The 18,124-nt window shown below is 41.5% G+C and overlaps 1 protein-coding gene across 2 annotated transcripts; it reads left to right on the top strand.

Moving 5' to 3' along the window:
• Positions 1 to 1,406: 1,406 nt before the first annotated feature.
• Positions 1,407 to 17,615, top strand: LOC135556189 (transmembrane 6 superfamily member 1-like). 2 transcript variants are annotated; one of them, XM_064989187.1, is made up of 10 exons: positions 1,407 to 1,881; positions 2,095 to 2,198; positions 2,840 to 2,941; positions 3,519 to 3,618; positions 5,724 to 5,806; positions 6,014 to 6,129; positions 6,573 to 6,677; positions 7,010 to 7,102; positions 15,295 to 15,414; positions 16,973 to 17,615. In XM_064989187.1, the coding sequence occupies exons 1-10, from the start codon at positions 1,763 to 1,765 to the stop codon at positions 17,165 to 17,167; spliced, it is 1,137 nt and encodes a 378-aa protein (XP_064845259.1). In that variant the 5' UTR covers positions 1,407 to 1,762; the 3' UTR covers positions 17,168 to 17,615. The 2 variants fall into 2 exon arrangements, with proteins under 2 accessions (XP_064845259.1, XP_064845268.1); XM_064989196.1 differs by lacking the exons at positions 2,840 to 2,941; positions 3,519 to 3,618.
• The last annotated feature ends 509 nt before the right edge of the window (positions 17,616 to 18,124 follow it).

Below are 18,124 nucleotides of genomic sequence, written 5' to 3'. Positions count from 1 at the left end.
GAATGCACCACAGTTATGGAATAACTTACAAAACAAATTCCACCTGGATTCCCTGGTACCAATAGAGCAGTTTAAAAGTTTGTTGTTAAATGAGTTTACTGAAGTGTGCAATTGTCTCAATTGACTATTATAACTTGTTGTAATAACCTGATGTCATGTATTTAACTGTCTTGTAGTTTATTTTAAAAAATCTTTTGTTGCTGTGTTGGTGGATTTTTCTTTACCTCGGGGCACCATTGCAAATGAGTCACTGGTCTGAATTGGGCTCCTGATTAAATAAAGGTGTTTTATTTGTTTATGGTAGAGGCCATGGAAATATGTGGTCTGATGGATTTATATTGCACTACATAGAGTCGGCCTATGGCTTTTAAATAGCCTACATTCAAGATGGCCATATAGCTCATCATCACTTTGCTCAGTGGTTTCCAACCTTTTTCAGTTACTCCACCACCAACTGAATTTTGCTCTGCCAGGACCAGGGTACCTAGTACCTACAAGCATTGCTAAGAAATCACTAGCCTGCTATTTAGTGGAGTGGCTGTGTGGTCCCAAATCTGGGATTAAGAGGCTCTTTTCCAAGTTTAAAATGATAAACATTCAACATTGGCCATGCTGTCAATGAATCATGATTTGTGCCACGTGCAAAACAAGAGTTAACTTGGAACTGCGAAAACTTGACTTCAATGAATAAAAAAAACCTGGGAAATCGTGAATAAATGAGCTCCGACTGGGAAAATACATTTTGAACAGTCATCCAACTCGGAATTGTGAATCTGGCCTCTTTCTAGAGCTAAGACCTTAAGATCATTAAAGTCATCACGATTCAACCGTTTTTTTCAGTTCCCAGTTGTTTTGAAAGCATCATAAATTCAGAGAATGCCAGACTTTGATGACAAAATTTGCCCCAGAAGGACCATCGCGCCACCTTCCTGTTCAGGTGAGCACAGCACAACAAGGTGAGTCCAAAAATGTCATGTATGCTGCTGCATTCATGATGTAATATGCCAAGGAGATATGTATACTGTAGCTAAGAAAGTAATACTAAGTGTATGTTGTGTAGAAGGTGTTAGTAGCCCATGTGCCTCACCCTAATTATTTGGTCTATTTACCCCTCTTAATTTCACCTACTGTTCTGACTTGGTGGTGCACATGTGGCCTATAACCTGTTTTAGAGAAATGTAATCAGAATATTGTAAGAGCTTTCATTGTCTGCTTATATGCCCCCCTTATTTATCCTACGGTTCTGCCTTGGTGTACAGGGAGAACACTGCATAACACTTTTTTTTATTTTGTTTGCCCCAACCAAGATTTACATGATAAAATGTCATTGATCACGTGTCATGTTCAGGGACGTGAACTCCACTTGTGGGATCATGAGTCGACGACAGCAGTCAGAATAGAATTTAGCGCCATAGGAAAGGGGATCTCAATGCTTTGCAGTCGCTTCCTCTCCTTGCTCCCTTCTCTTCATCCATACTGACCTGTGACACATGGATAGGTAAAAGCAGATAACCTAAGCCTAGGTTTCCCGACTTCTGCATTGTTAATTAGGCAGGGAGAGAAGGAAGCCTTATTATACGATTGAGATGCGCACAGGGTGCTGGCAGAATAGTAGTACGGCGCAGCATGCGCCCAATAAAAATTGTATTTGCTCGTTCTCTAAACATTTTCCTATATCACATGGTCTGAATGGAGCAACATGTTCGAATGTTTTTTAACAGATATAATTTTGTGTTTTATTTTCAGTAACAAATAATTATTTATGCGCGTTGACAGTGTAAATAGAGCAATGCACGCGTCTGCTGGGACGGGAGTTTTTATCTTGTCCTTGACATCAATACCCATTTCCTTTTTCTTCAACTCTCTGATCTACACTAACAGGTGAGTAGGGATATTGTCGATAATATAGTTGTCATGTGTTTTACTGTAGCCGTATAATGCTAGATAGTGAATGACGCTACAGCCTAGTAGTTTTGTATGCAGTCTTGTATGCAATCTAGTTTAAAAGCATTAGTAATATGTATCCTAGTTGATTTGATTGTTTGTAGGTTATTTCTGGTTAGGCCTAATTAATAGAGTCTTTTTTATGTCTAGCATTGAGACAGTCTTTTTCGCTGGATCTACGACTGTTCTTATCTTGGCGATATCTGCATGCTTTCTATTCAAGAAGAAGGCACCCAAAGACCCTCTATTCTATGGTGAGAGTTTACATTGTTTTATATTCTCTATTTTAACTAAGACTTGTAGGTTTAGGCTAGTTTTCCTATACATTCCCCAGTGTTTTCCCATGCAGGTATTCTCTATTTTAACTAAGACTTGTAGGTTTAGGCTCGTTTTCCTATACATTCCCCAGTGTTTTCCCATGCAGGTATTCTCTATTTTAACTAAGACTTGTAGGTTTAGGCTCGTTTTCCTATACATTCCCCAGTGTTTTCCCATGCAGGTATTCTCTATTTTAACTAAGACTTGTAGGTTTCGGCTAGTTTTTATATACATACAGTACATCCAAAGTGACTTACATGCATGTATACATTTTGATATGGGAGGCCCCAGTGGTAATGGAAAACCTGAATGGAATGGATCCTGGACCTGGTGTTACAAGCGCTCTGCTCTACCAACTGAGCCACAATGGGCTCTAACTTCGCCGTTGTACCTGTCTTTGCTACGCACACTAGACCACTCATTTTGCTGATTTTTGAAGGTTTACTTTGCTATGCTTTTGTTATGTGTTTGTTAATTGAAGGAACTGATTGTAAGAGCATCTGCTAAATGACTAGAATAACTGAAATAAGTAAAGTCAAATGGAACTGTATTATTCAGTGTTCTCTTGTTCTGCCAGTGTTTGCAGTGTATGCATTCCTGAGTGTGGTAAACCTGATCATTGGTCTGGAGCAGGACAGTATCATCGATGGTTTCATCACCTTTTATCTAAAAAATGCAAGTAAACATCCCTGTGGCACACACACACACGGGCGCATGCACACACACGGACAGACGGACATACATGGACCTAATGGACGCATGTATAGACACACACACACACGGGCGCATGCACACACGCGGACAGACGGACATACATGGACCTAATGGACGCATGTATAGACACACACACGGGCGCATGCACACACACGGACGGACGGACATACATGGACCTAATGGACGCATGTATAGACACACACACACACACGGGCGCATGCACACGGACGGACGGACATACATGGACCTAATGGATGCTTGTATAGACACACACACACACACACACACACACACACACACACACACACACACACACACACACACACACACACACACACACACACACACACACACACACACACACACACACACACACACACACACACACACACACACACACACACACTACCTACAGTCCATGCCACTGAATACAGAAATGAAAACTGAAAACTGTCCCATGCAATGAAGAACCCAATGAAAGCAGACTTTAACAGTGTTATAGTAATATATCTTTATACCTTTATCATGTTCATTACAGGCAGACGCCTACATTAACACGGCCCATGGACACATGATCTCCTATTGGGATGGATGTGTCCACTATCTCATGTACCTGCACATGGTTGCAGCTATAACCTGGGGGTATGTGCTTTACAATGACTTCATAGCCTTTTAGGAGACACATCCAAAGAGGTTTAGAAAAATAACATTTAAGTGAGTCTGTTAAGACTGTATAAGTAAGTTTAATGGAGTCTGTTAAGACTGTATAAGTAAGTTTAATGGAGTCTGTTAAGACTGTATAAGTAAGTTTAATGGAGTCTGTTAAGACTGTATAAGTAAGTTTAATGGATAAGTCTGTTAAGACTGTATAAGTAAGTTTAATGGAGTCTGTTAAGACTGTATAAGTAAGTTTAATGGAGTCTGTTAAGACTGTATAAGTAAGTTTAATGGAGTCTGTTAAGACTGTATAAGTAAGTTTAATGGAGTCTGTTAAGACTGTATAAGTAAGTTTAATGGAGTCTGTTAAGACTGTATAAGTAAGTTTAATGGAGTCTATTAAGACTGTATAAGTAAGTTTAATGGAGTCTGTTAAGACTGTATAAGTAAGTTTAATGGAGTCTGTTAAGACTGTATAAGTAAGTTTAATGGAGTCTGTTAAGACTGTATAAGTAAGTTTAATGGAGTCTGTTAAGACTGTATAAGTAAGTTCAATGGAATCTGTTAAGACTATATAAGTAAGTTCAATGGAGTCTATAAAGGCCATATAGGTAAGGAAGCTAAAACAACCCGTTTTTTATTCATTTAACCAGGCAAGTCAGTTAAGAACAAATTCTTATTTACAATGACGGCCTAGGAACAGTGGGTTAACTGCCTTGTTCAGGGGCAGAACAACAGATTTTTACCTTGTCAGCCCGGGGATAGCAACCTTTCAGTTACTGGCCTAATGCTCTAACCACTAGGCTACCTGTTGCACTACATATATTTACATTGATAGTAACTACCACTCAACTGTATTTATCTGGGGGTAATAACTCCTAAATAAGTCCTTAATAGGTTGTCTCAGCCTTTGGCTCATGCTCACACAAAGTTAAGACCATATAACTAAGTGCAATGGAATCGTTAAGACTATACAAGTACGTTTAATGGAGTTTATTTAAGCAATAAGGCTTGAGGAGGTGTGGTATATGACCAATATACCACGACTAAGGGCTGTTCTTACGCACAACGCAACGCATAGTGCCTGGGTACAGCCCTTAACCGTGGTATATTGGCCATATACCACAAACCCCAGAGGTGCCTTATTGCTGTTATAAACTGGTTACCAACGTCATTAGAGCAGTAAAAATAAATGTTTTGTCATACCTGTGGTATTCGGTCTGATATACCACGGCTGTCAGCCAATCAGCATTCAGGGCTCAACCCAACCCAGTTGATAAAAAGTCTTTAAAGGTAAGGAAGCTGAAATAATCATACATTTACATTGATAGTAAGTACCACTGAACTGTACATATCTGGATGTAATAACTCCTCAATAAGTCCTTATTATGAGGTTGTCTCAGCCTTTAGCTCCTGCTCACATTAACAGACATAACCCCTGTCAGTATCAGACATGATGACTTGGGGGGCCATATTATACACAGTGAGCTCCAAAAGTTGTGGGACATTTTACTAATTTGCTGTTGTTTTGGCTCTGTACTCCAGCAATTTGGATTTGAAATGATAGGTTAAAGTGCATACTGCCAGCTTTCATTTTAGGGTATTTTCATCCATATTGGGTGAATTGTTTAGAAATTAAATTACATTTTGTACATAGTCCCCTGACATTAGGGGACCAAATGTATTGGGACAAGTTAACTTTTGGTCCCATATTCATAGCATGTAATGACTACATAAAGCTTGTGACTCTACAAATTTGTTGGATGCATTTGCTCTTTGTTTTTTGTGGTGTTTCAGATTATTTTGTGCCCAATATAAATGAATGGTAAATAATGTATTATTTTGGAGTCACTTTTATTGTAAATAAGAATAGAAGTATATTTTTACATGAATGTGGATGCTACCCTGATTACGGATAATCCTGAATGAATGGCAAAAAATGATGAGTGAGAAAGTGATATAGTGTAGTGCACTAATTCTGACCAGAGCTCATAGAGGTCCTAGTTATGGGCTACAACAAGGAGCCACAGTAATGATGTGTGATGTCTGTGTTGTGTGTGTTGGGATGTGTGTGTTGCCTGTCTTTGCAGGGCAAGCTACAGAGACATCGGCCTGTACTGGGTGGGGTCCATTCTCATGCGCGCCATCGTCTACATTCCTGGAAATGTTGTGGGTGGGAACACTCAAACGAATGGATAAAATTAGACCGTTACTTTATTCAACATGCATGGCTGATATGCTTTATCCCTGAACACAATGCAAATCAGTCTCAGCACGGATCTAGTGAGATTTACCCCTGTACAGACAGACAGAACATGTATTGTCTATCCTCAGAGAGGAACATTATTTTCACACATGCTTTTTGATCTCTCCCCACCAGGGTATGGTATCCAGCTGAGCCCCCTGTTCCTGGTCCACATGCTCTACGTGGTGGTGTCGGTGTGGGCCTGCTTCCGCGTCTTCAGCCAGTCCACCACCAGACAGGCTCAGACAATGGTAAGAGCCCAATCCTTCAGGGTCAAAGGTCATTCAATATTGCATTGTAACCAGATGCTATAATGCAACACTGCAAGGGACATAGTCACTCTCCATTTATCAGTAACAAGCCTACTTGTTTACATCCACCATGATTGACCACCAGGGAATTTGGTTAAAGATGCCAAAGTAAAAATAGATGTTCCCAGATATTATTAAACAATTCAATGGGAATTGGCTCCTCTTACAGAGGCCAAGTATTTTTTTACAAAATATTTTCTTGTCAATCTGAAGCATTTCAATCTGAAGCAATTTTTTATTTTATTTTGTTCACTCAATCCTGCAAAGCTTTTTTGGTGTGCACACATCGAGCTACAAATCCTGACTTGAGCAATATCACTATCCATTAAAACAGAGAGACATTGCTGATGTTGGTGTATTTTTCTCTCTATTTTTTCTGTCAGAGTATCAATGAGGCCCAGAGGACTATGCTAGTGGAGAGGCCCCTAGACTTTCTGTTTGTCATCTACCTCGTCCCTGCTACATTTTTCTGTGTCTTCAGAGGCCTGGTAAGAACCACAGAGACATTGCCAAACTACAGATGCCAGCCAGTTGTACTTCTAATGGATCTATGGGTTACCGTGGCGGCTGCCATGTCCCTCTCGCAAAAGAGGGTTAAATAAAGGTTAAATGGTTAAATAAAGGTAAAAACTACCTGAGAAGGGAATGGATGAAAATGTTAGAGCATGCTCCTGAATGTCACTCTGAGCTGAATAAGAGCTTCTGTTACAAAAGGACCTCATCATTATAGTTATACTCATTGCTGAAGAAAGGTTTGAGGCCCATTTAACTGTTTACAACTGGGTCTGATGTAACACTCATTGAACAGTGTCTGGCCTAGGTGGCCCTGGACTGCCCGACAGAGTGGTGTCAGGAGTACACACAGCTATATGAACCTTACCTGAAGGACCCCTCGTCTTATCCTAGAATACAGGTAAGTAATGGAACGGCCAAGCCATGGAGCACACTGTTATATGGATGATGGACTCATACGTTTGTCATGTATAAAATAGAGGTGATATTTTCCTCTCACTAAAACAGCTGTAAACCAAACACAGCACCACATTCTAAATAACGGAAGCTTTGATACTTTAACTCTTGATTGCATTTGCATGTGGTGCGTGTCGCTTGCTGTTTAATACTAAATGTCTTGTTAAAGTTACGTTTTTCCTCACGGAAATTGTTAAAGAAAAGTTTAAATGTATTTTCACTTATGGGAGTTAGCTAACAAAGCAGGTGTCTTAGCAAGAGAAATATAGCACCGTCTAATCATTAGATCGGATGAGACGGTGTCAACCTTTACATTCATATGGGATGGAGGCCTGCTGATTTCTCCTAATGCTTTAGTAGGATCTACACAGCAGATAGACTAGCACATAGAATATATAAACAGCGATGGCTTTAGGAGGGCTCAATTCAATAGCACGGCTGCTGTCGTTCTTTGGAAGATAAATTAAATGCGAGAACATTTTGTCTGGATTAACAGCGATGGGTTTAACATCAGTAGGTGGATTAACAGCGATGGGTTTAACATCAGTAGGTGGATTAACAGCGATGGGTTTAACATCAGTAGGTGGAGTAACAGCGATGGGTTTAACATCAGTAGGTGGATTAACAGCGATGGGTTTAACATCAGTAGGTGGATTAACAGCGATGGGTTTAACATCAGTAGGTGGATTAACAGCGGTGGGTTTAACATCAGTAGGTGGATTAACAGCGGTGGGTTTAACATCAGTAGGTGGATTAACAGCGGTGGGTTTAACATCAGTAGGTGGATTAACAGCGATGGGTTTAACATCAGTAGGTGGATTAACAGCGGTGGGTTTAACATCAGTAGGTGGATTAACAGCGATGGGTTTAACATCAGTAGGAGGATTAACAGCGATGGGTTTAACATCAGTAGGTGGATTAACAGCGATGGGTTTAACATCAGTAGGTGGATTAACAGCGGTGGGTTTAACATCAGTAGGTGGATTAACAGCGATGGGTTTAACATCAGTAGGTGGATTAACAGCGATGGGTTTAACATCAGTAGGTGGATTAACAGCGATGGGTTTAACATCAGTAGGTGGATTAACAGCGATGGGTTTAACATCAGTAGGTGGATTAACAGCGATGGGTTTAACATCAGTAGGTGGATTAACAGCGATGGGTTTAACATCAGTAGGTGGATTAACAGCGATGGGTTTAACATCAGTAGGTGGATTAACAGCGATGGGTTTAACATCAGTAGGTGGATTAACAGCAATGGGTTTAACATCAGTAGGTGGATTAACAGGATGGGTTTAACATCAGTAGGTGGATTAACAGCGATGGGTTTAACATCAGTAGGTGGATTAACAGCGATGGGTTTAACATCAGTAGGTGGATTAACAGCGATGGGTTTAACATCAGTAGGTGGATTAACAGCGATGGGTTTAACATCAGTAAGTGGATTAACAGCGGTGGGTTTAACATCAGTAGGTGGATTAACAGCGATGGGTTTAACATCAGTAGGAGGATTAACAGCGATGGGTTTAACATCAGTAGGTGGATTAACAGTGATGGGTTTAACATCAGTAGGAGGATTAACAGCGATGGGTTTAACATCAGTAGGTGGATTAACAGCGATGGGTTTAACATCAGTAGGAGGATTAACAGCGATGGGTTTAACATCAGTAGGTGGATTAACAGCGATGGGTTTAACATGGGTTTAACATCAGTAGGATTGGGTTTAACATCAGTAGGTGGATTAACAGGATGGGTTTAACATCAGTAGGTGGATTAACAGCGATGGGTTTAACATCAGTAGGTGGATTAACAGGATGGGTTTAACATCAGTAGGTGGATTAACAGGATGGGTTTAACATCAGTAGGTGGATTAACAGGATGGGTTTAAATCAGTAGGTGGATTAACAGCGATGGGTTTAACATCAGTAGGTGGATTAACAGCGATGGGTTTAACATCAGTAGGTGGATTAACAGGATGGGTTTAACATCAGTAGGTGGATTAACAGCGATGGGTTTAACATCAGTAGGTGGATTAACAGCGGTGGGTTTAACATCAGTAGGTGGATTAACAGGTTGGGTTTAACATCAGTAGGTGGATTAACAGCGGTGGGTTTAACATCAGTAGGTGGATTAACAGCGATGGGTTTAACATCAGTAGGTGGATTAACAGCGTTGGGTTTAACATCAGTAGGTGGATTAACATCAGTAGGAGGAGCGATGGGTTTAACATCAGTAGGAGGATTAACAGCGATGGGTTTAACATCAGTAGGTGGATTAACAGCATGGGTTTAACATCAGTAGGTGGATTAACAGCGGTGGGTTTAACATCAGTAGGTGGATTAACAGCGATGGGTTTAACATCAGTAGGTGGATTAACAGCGATGGGTTTAACATCAGTAGGTGGATTAACAGGATGGGTTTAACATCAGTAGGTGGATTAACAGCGATGGGTTTAACATCAGTAGGTGGATTAACAGCGATGGGTTTAACATCAGTAGGTGGATTAACAGCGATGGGTTTAACATCAGTAGGTGGATTAACAGCGATGGGTTTAACATCAGTAGGTGGATTAACAGCGATGGGTTTAACATCAGTAGGTGGATTAACAGCAATGGGTTTAACATCAGTAGGTGGATTAACAGCGATGGGTTTAACATCAGTAGGTGGATTAACAGCGATGGGTTTAACATCAGTAGGTGGATTAACAGCGATGGGTTTAACATCAGTAGGTGGATTAACAGCGATGGGTTTAACATCAGTAGGTGGATTAACAGCGATGGGTTTAACATCAGTAAGTGGATTAACAGCGGTGGGTTTAACATCAGTAGGTGGATTAACAGCGATGGGTTTAACATCAGTAGGAGGATTAACAGCGATGGGTTTAACATCAGTAGGTGGATTAACAGCGATGGGTTTAACATCAGTAGGAGGATTAACAGCGATGGGTTTAACATCAGTAGGTGGATTAACAGCGATGGGTTTAACATCAGTAGGAGGATTAACAGCGATGGGTTTAACATCAGTAGGTGGATTAACAGCGATGGGTTTAACATCAGTAGGTGGATTAGGATGGGTTTAACATCAGTAGGTGGATTAACAGCGATGGGTTTAACATCAGTAGGTGGATTAACAGCGATGGGTTTAACATCAGTAGGTGGATTAACAGCAGGTTTAAATCAGCAGGTTAGGTGGGTTTAACATCAGTAGGTGGATTAACAGCGATGGGTTTAACATCAGTAGGAGGATTAACAGCGATGGGTTTAACATCAGTAGGTGGATTAACAGCGATGGGTTTAACATCAGTAGGTGGATTAACAGCGATGGGTTTAACATCAGTAGGTGGATTAACAGCGATGGGTTTAACATCAGTAGGTGGATTAACAGCGATGGGTTTAACATCAGTAGGTGGATTAACAGCGATGGGTTTAACATCAGTAGGTGGATTAACAGCGATGGGTTTAACATCAGCGCTCCATTAACGGTTAGACCGGTCATGGCCAGGTGCACCGCGGGTTAGAATAATTAACAGGTTAGGATAAATAACGTGGCAGGTTAGGATAAACAACGTGGCAGGTTAGGATAAACAATGTGGCAGGTTAGGATAAACAACGTGGCAGGTTAGGATAAACAACGTGGCAGGTTAGGATAAATAACGTGGCAGGTTAGGATAAATAACGTGGCAGGTTAGGATAAATAACGTGGCAGGCTAGGATAAATAACGTGGCAGGTTAGGATAAATAACGTGGCAGGCTAGGATAAATAACGTGGCAGGTTAGGATAAATAACGTGGCAGGTTAGGATAAATAACGTGGCAGGCTAGGATAAATAACGTGGCAGGTTAGGATAAATAACGTGGCAGGTTCAGATAAATAACGTGGCCGGTTAGGATGAATAACGTGGCAGGTTAGGAGAATTAACGTAGCAGGTTAGCAGAATTAATGTGGCAGGTTAGCAGAATTAGCGTAGCAGGTTAGGATAAATAACGTGGCAGGTTAGGATAAATAACGTGGCAGGTTAGGAGAATTAACGTAGCAGGTTAGCAGAATTAACGTGGCAGGTTAGGATAAATAACAGGGCAGGTTAGGAGAATTAACGTGGCAGGTTAGGATAAATAACGTGGCAGGTTAGGATAAATAACGTGGCAGGTTAGGATAAATAACGTGGCAGGTTAGGATAAATAACGTGGCAGGTTAGGATAAATAACGTGGCAGGTTAGGATAAATAACGTGGCAGGTTAGGATAAATAACGTGGCAGGTTAGGATAAATAACGTGGCAGGTTAGGAGAATTAACGTAGAAGGTTAGGATAAATAACGTGGCAGGTTAGGAGAATTAATGTGTCAGGTTAGCAGAATTAATGTGGCAGGTTAGGATAAATAACGTGGCAGGTTAGGAGAATTAACGTAGCAGGTTAGCAGAATTAATGTGGCAGGTTAGGATAAATAACGTGGCAGGTTAGGAGAATTAACGTAGCAGGTTAGCATAATTAATGTGGCAGGTTAGGATAAATAATGTGGCAGGTTAGGATAATTAACGTGGCAGGTTAGGATAAATAACATGGCAGGTTAGGAGAATTAACGTAGCAGGTTAGCAGAATTAATGTGGCAGGTTAGCAGAATTAACGTAGCAGGTTAGGATAAATAACGTGGCAGGCTAAAATAAATAACGTGGCAGGTTTCGGATAAATAACGTGGCAGGTTTCGGATAAATAACGTGGCAGGTTAGGATAAATAACGTGGCAGGTGAGGATAATTAACGTGGCAGATGAGGATAATTAACGTGGCAGGTTAGGATAATTAACGTGGCAGGTTAGGATAATTAATGTGGCAGGTTAGGAGAATTAACGTAGCAGGTTAGGAGAATTAACGTAGCAGGTTAGGATAAATAACTTGGCAGGTTAGGAGAATTAACGTGGCAGGTTAGCAGAATTAACGTGGCAGGATAGCAGAATTAACGTAGCAGGTTAGGATAAATAACGTGGCAGGTTAGGATAAATAACGTGGCAGGTTAGGATAAATAACGTAGCAGGTTAGGATAAATAACGTGGCAGGTTAGGATATATAACGTATCAGGTTAGGATAAATAACGTGGCAGGTTAGGATAAATAACGTGGCAGGTTAGGATAATTAACGTGGCAGGTTAGGATAATTAACGTGGCTGGTTAGGAGAATTAACGTGGCAGGTTAGGATAAATAACGTGGCAGGTTAGCAGAATTAACGTAGCAGGTTCGGATAAATAACGTGGCAGGCTAGGATAAATAACGTGGCAGGTTAGGATAAATAACGTGGCAGGTTAGGATAAATAACGTGGCAGGTTAGGATAAATAACATGGCAGGTTAGGAGAATTAACGTAGCAGGTTAGCAGAATTAATATGGCAGGTTAGCAGAATTAGCGTAGCAGGTTAGGATAAATAACGTGGCAGATTAGGATAAATAACGTGGCAGGTTAGGAGAATTAACGTAGCAGGTTAGCAGAATTAACGTGGCAGGTTAGGATAATAACGTGGCAGGTTAGGATAATTAACGTGGCAGGTTAGGATAAATAACGTGGCAGGTTAGGATAAACAACGTGGCAGGTTAGGATAATAACGTGGCAGGTTAGGATAATTAACGTGGCAGGTTAGGATAAATAACGTGGCAGGTTAGGATAAATAACGTGGCAGGTTAGGATAAATAACGTGGCAGGTTAGGAGAATTAACATAGCAGGTTAGCAGAATTAACGTGGCAGGTTAGGATAAATAACGTGGCAGGTTAGGATAATTAACTTGGCAGGTTAGGAGAATTAATGTGACAGGTTAGGAGAATTAACGTAGCAGGTCAGGAGAATTAACGTAGCAGGTTAGGATAAATAACGTGGCAGGTTAGGATAAATAACGTGGCAGGTTAGGATAAATAACGTGGCAGGTTAGGATAAATAACGTGGCAGGTTAGGATAAATAACGTGGCAGGTTAGGATAATAACGTGGCAGGTTAGGATAAATAACGTGGCAGGTTAGGATAAATAACGTGGCAGGTTAGGATAAATAACGTGGCAGGTTAGGAGAATTAACATAGCAGGTTAGCAGAATTAACGTGGCAGGTTAGGATAAATAACGTGGCAGGTTAGGATAATTAACTTGGCAGGTTAGCAGAATTAATGTGACAGGTTAGGAGAATTAACGTAGCAGGTCAGGAGAATTAACGTAGCAGGTTAGGATAATTAACGTGGCAGGTTAGGATAAATAACGTATCAGGTTAGGATAAATAACGTGGCAGGTTAGGATAAATAACGTATCAGGTTAGGAGAATTAACGTAGCAGGTTAGGATAATAACGTGGCAGGTTAGGATAAATAACGTGGCAGGTTAGGATAAATAACGTGGCAGGTTAGGATAAATAACGTGGCAGGTTAGGATAAATAACGTGGCAGGTTAGGATAAATAACGTGGCAGGTTAGGATAAATAACGTGGCAGGTTAGGATAAATAACGTGGCAGGTTAGGGTAAACTTAAATTAGACACAAATATCCAAATATTGCTTCCACAAAACTAGTCCTTAAATCCTCTCCAAACACCTTTAAACATAACACAATCTATTTTGATTCACCATATAGCATTTTATGACAACAAACCTATTGTTTTATTTCAAAGTAAACGTTGTAATGCTTGACAAAACCAATTTAGGTAATTTAGCTGAAAACACATTTAGAACAGTGCTATATTCATAACATATCCCAGGGTAGGAGTGCTGCTGATCTAGGGTCAGGTCCCCCCGTCCATTTATTGTTATTCATTGCAATCTAAAAGGCTAAACTGATCCTAAATCAGTTCCATTATAGGCTAAGACTAGTCACTGACAAACAGAAATGAAGAGTAAAGGTAAAGGAATGTACCACTGAGCAAGATATGCTTGGATGCTGTTTTTATATTAAGTCTCTGTTGTGTTGCTGTCAGCCAATGGTGGAACAAACTCCCTCACGACGCCAGGACAGCGGAGTCAATCACCACCTTCCGGAGACACCTGAAACCCCACCTCTTTAAGGAATACCTAGGATAGGATAAAGTAATCCTTCTCACCCCCCCCCTTAAATGATTTAGATGCACTATTGTAAAGTGGCTGTTCCACTGGATGTCATAAGGTGAACTCACCAATTTGTAAGTCGCTCTGGATAAGAGCGTCTGCCAAATGACTTAAATGTAAATGTAAATGTAATTAACGTAGCAGGTTAGCAGAATTAACGTGGCAGGTTAGGATAATAACGTGGCAGGTTAGGATAATTAACGTGGCAGGTTAGGATAAATAACGTGGCAGGTTAGGATAAATAACGTGGCAGGTTAGGATAAATAACGTGGCAGGTTAGGAGAATTAACATAGCAGGTTAGCAGAAGGTTAGGTTAGGATAAATAACGTGGCAGGTTAGGAGAGGTTAACGTAGCAGGTCAGAGAATTAACAGCAGGTTAGGCAGGTTAGCAGGTTTAACGTGGCAGGTTAGGATAATTAACGTGGCAGGGTTAAGGCAGGTTAGGATAATTAACAGGTTAGGATAAGCAGCAGGTTAGGATAATTAACGTGGCAGGTTAGGATAATTAACGTGGCAGGTTAGGATAATTAACGTAGCAGGTTAGGATAATTAATGTGGCAGGTTAGGATAATTAACGTGGCAGGTTAGGATAATTTACCTGTCAGGTTAGGAGAATGAGATTAAGGTTAGGAAAAGGGTTAGTCTTAGCCAAAATGCTACAGTTAACAACAATCGACTCATCGTGCTGCCCAATCAGCCACACAAAACGGTCTTGAGTGGCAACAAATCTGCCCTATTTGCTGATTTGCTTTCCACACACCCACTTATTTAATCCTCCCACTTCTGTTGACACACCCACTTTCAGACACACGCCATGTTTGCAGTTACCCATGACTCACTACTTACCTCAAACTATATAGTAGGACCCCTTTTAACCTCTATAGCTGTGTTTACACAGGCAGCCCAATTCTGATCTATTTTCCACCAATTGTTTTTTTTTTTGAACAATCACATCAAATCTTTTCACATATTTTTCAGAGCTGATCTGATTGGTCAAAAGGCCAATTACTGGAAAACAGATCAGAATTGTGCTGCCTGTGTAAACGCAGCCTATTATGTCTCTGCTGTGTCCTAGATGATAGTGAACATGCTTTACTCCGGTCCGTACTACATCATTGCGCTCTACGGGCTGCTCGTGCCTGGGTGTGAGTGGATGCCTGACCTCACTCTGGTCCACTCTGGGGCAATAGCACAGGTGAGTGGGGAGCATAGAAATATAACTGGAATGAAATTACTATTTCAAAAGACGTAGGGTGAAGTTCCCCTACCTACATGCTGATCTTGGGTCAGTTGTGCATTTTCCCCACTATAGGGGGAGAGGATCCTAGATCTATACCTAGGGGATATTTCAGCTATACAAATTCCAGTGTTGTCCTAGATAAATTATGTGAATGACTGTGGCTCTGCACATGGTCAACTCATCTGTATTCCTGTGGACAAGCTGTCGTACTGCAGAGGCCAGTGCGTGCACACACACACACACACACACACACACACACACACACACACACACACACACACACACACACACACACACACACACACACAGTCTGATTAGTGCTATAAATTCCCGGGTTTCTAAGGTACTCTCCCTAACAAGGGCTCAGGGAGCGCTCTGTGTATGGCCAGTATTGATGCATCCCCAAGGACCGTGATATTTGCTAAAGCAACTGACCCACTGTGTGCAGGCTTTTGTTCCATTATTGTGCTAAAAAACACACCTGATTCAACTGATCACACCGTGTCTTGATGAATTGAATCAGCTTTTAGTCACACACAGATAGACATTGGACTGACACATTCTTTCTCAGGTGGATTTACCTTGCTTGCAGACCTATTTCCCTTTGGGTACAATACATTCAAAATGTGTGTATGTGTACCACTTAAAGCGTATTTAAAGATCACATGTGCAGTTGGAAGCAGCAAACGAAACAGTGAGTGGCTGCCATTGCTTTGTTGTGAAGCCAGTAGGCTGTCCTGTGCCATCAGTCCCAAGAGAGACAAAAGCTGGGCCCATCTTTAGACACAGCAGGCACGTTGCCTAGCCAGGCTAAATATAGAGGTAGAGAGAGCCTGAGTGTGTGTGTGTGTGTGTGTGTGTGTGTGTGTGTGTGTGTGTGTGTGTGTGTGTGTGTGTGTGTGTGTGTGTGTGTGTGTGTGTGTGTGTGTGTGTGTGTGTGTGTGTGTGTGTGTGTACACAGACAGATAGGCAGATAGGCAGACAGGCAGACAGACAGACAAGCAGGAAAACAGGAAAACAGGCAGACAGACACAGACAAGCAGACAGACAGACACAGACAAGCAGGAAAACAGGCAGACAGACACAGACAAGCAGACAGACAGACAGGCTCATACATCTTGTTTCAATGCCTCTCCATGCTAGGAATGACAGCAGTAGGCTACAGGGAAATAGGCCCAGTTCAAAGATTAGTGGATAGATATTCCACTCATGATACTGACAGAATATGACAGTGAACAGCTCAGGAGAGTGTAGGTCTATGCTATGGTACAGGGTTCATAGAAGACGTATGGTATGCTTGTACAGTATATAGAAGAAAAGTTTCTGAATACCAGATGCTTACCAAGAAATCCAGCTTGTCTAGTGTATCTTCCAGCTTTCATGTTGAGATTGTCAAAGCGGATCCTTCATTTATCTTTCATTCTTTCTCCTCATCTTCTCCCTCTTTCTTTCTACCCCTCCACTTCTTGTTTTTATACTCTCTCTGTCTTATCTTGTCTTCTCTCCTCCTCAGGCCCAGTTCTCCCACATCGGTGCATCTCTCCACACGCGGACGCCGTTCTCCTACAGAGTACCAGCTGACAGCCAGATTGTCTTTCTATTAGTCAACGCCCTGTATGCCATCGTACCCCAAGCCCTCTGCTACCGCTGTGTCACTAGCCCTGCCTTCTTCCACAGAGACCAACACAATGACAAGAGGACTGACTGAAGGAACTGACGGACCAACTGACTGGCTGGCTGGCTGACCGACTCAGGCCTTGACTATGCAGAAACCAGTCCAAAAGTATCTCTCTGCCTAGCATAACTGCAGAAACCAGTCCAAAAGTATCTCTCTGCCTAGCATAACTGCAGAAACAAGTCCAAAAGTATCTCTCTGCCTAGCATAACTGCAGAAACCAGTCCAAAAGTATATCTCTGCCTAGCATAACCGCAGAAACCAGTCCAAAAGTATCTCTCTGCCTAGCATAACTGCAGAAACCAGTCCAAAAGTATCTCTCTGCCTAGCATAACTGCAGAAACCAGTCCAAAAGTATCTCTGCCTAGCATAACTGCAGAAACCAGTCCAAAAGTATATCTCTGCCTAGCATAACCGCAGAAACCAGTCCAAAAGTATATCTCTGCCTAGCATAACCGCAGAAACCAGTCCAAAAGTAAAGTACTGCAGAAACAAGTCTCTGCCTAGCATAACCGCAGAAACCAGTCCAAAAGTATCTCTCTGCCTAGCATAACCGCAGAAACCAGTCCAAAAGTATCTCTCTGCCTAGCATAACCGCAGAAACCAGTCCAAAAGTATCTCTCTGCCTAGCATAACCGCAGAAACCAGTCCAAAAGTATCTCTCTAGCCTGCAGAAACCAGCATAAGCATAACGCAGAAACCAGTCCAAAAGTATCTCTCTGCCTAGCATAACCGCAGAAACCAGTCCAAAAGTATATCTCTGCCTAGCATAACCGCAGAAACCAGTCCAAAAGTATATCTCTGCCTAGCATAACCGCAGAAACCAGTCCAAAAGTATCTCTCTGCCTAGCATAACCGCAGAAACCAGTCCAAAAGTATCTCTAGCATAACCGCAGAAACCAGCCTATCTCTGCCTAGCATAACCGCACAGCAGAAACCAGTCCAAAAGTATATCTCTGCCTAGCATAACCGCAGAAACCAGTCCAAAAG

Source organism: Oncorhynchus masou, chromosome 2 (assembly GCF_036934945.1).
Source record: "Oncorhynchus masou masou isolate Uvic2021 chromosome 2, UVic_Omas_1.1, whole genome shotgun sequence".
NCBI lineage: Eukaryota > Metazoa > Chordata > Actinopteri > Salmoniformes > Salmonidae > Oncorhynchus > Oncorhynchus masou.
This window is presented reverse-complemented; position numbering and strand designations above follow the sequence as displayed.

Bases quoted from the DNA above. Each gene is read 5' to 3' on its own strand.
- LOC135556189 (XM_064989187.1), top strand. From the start codon at position 1,763: ATGCGCGTTGACAGTGTAAATAGAGCAATGCACGCGTCTGCTGGGACG. The intron at 2,199-2,839 runs GTGAGAGTTTAC...TTGTTCTGCCAG, and splicing joins CAAAGACCCTCTATTCTATG to TGTTTGCAGTGTATGCATTC. The intron at 6,130-6,572 runs GTAAGAGCCCAA...TTTTTCTGTCAG, and splicing joins CCAGACAGGCTCAGACAATG to AGTATCAATGAGGCCCAGAG.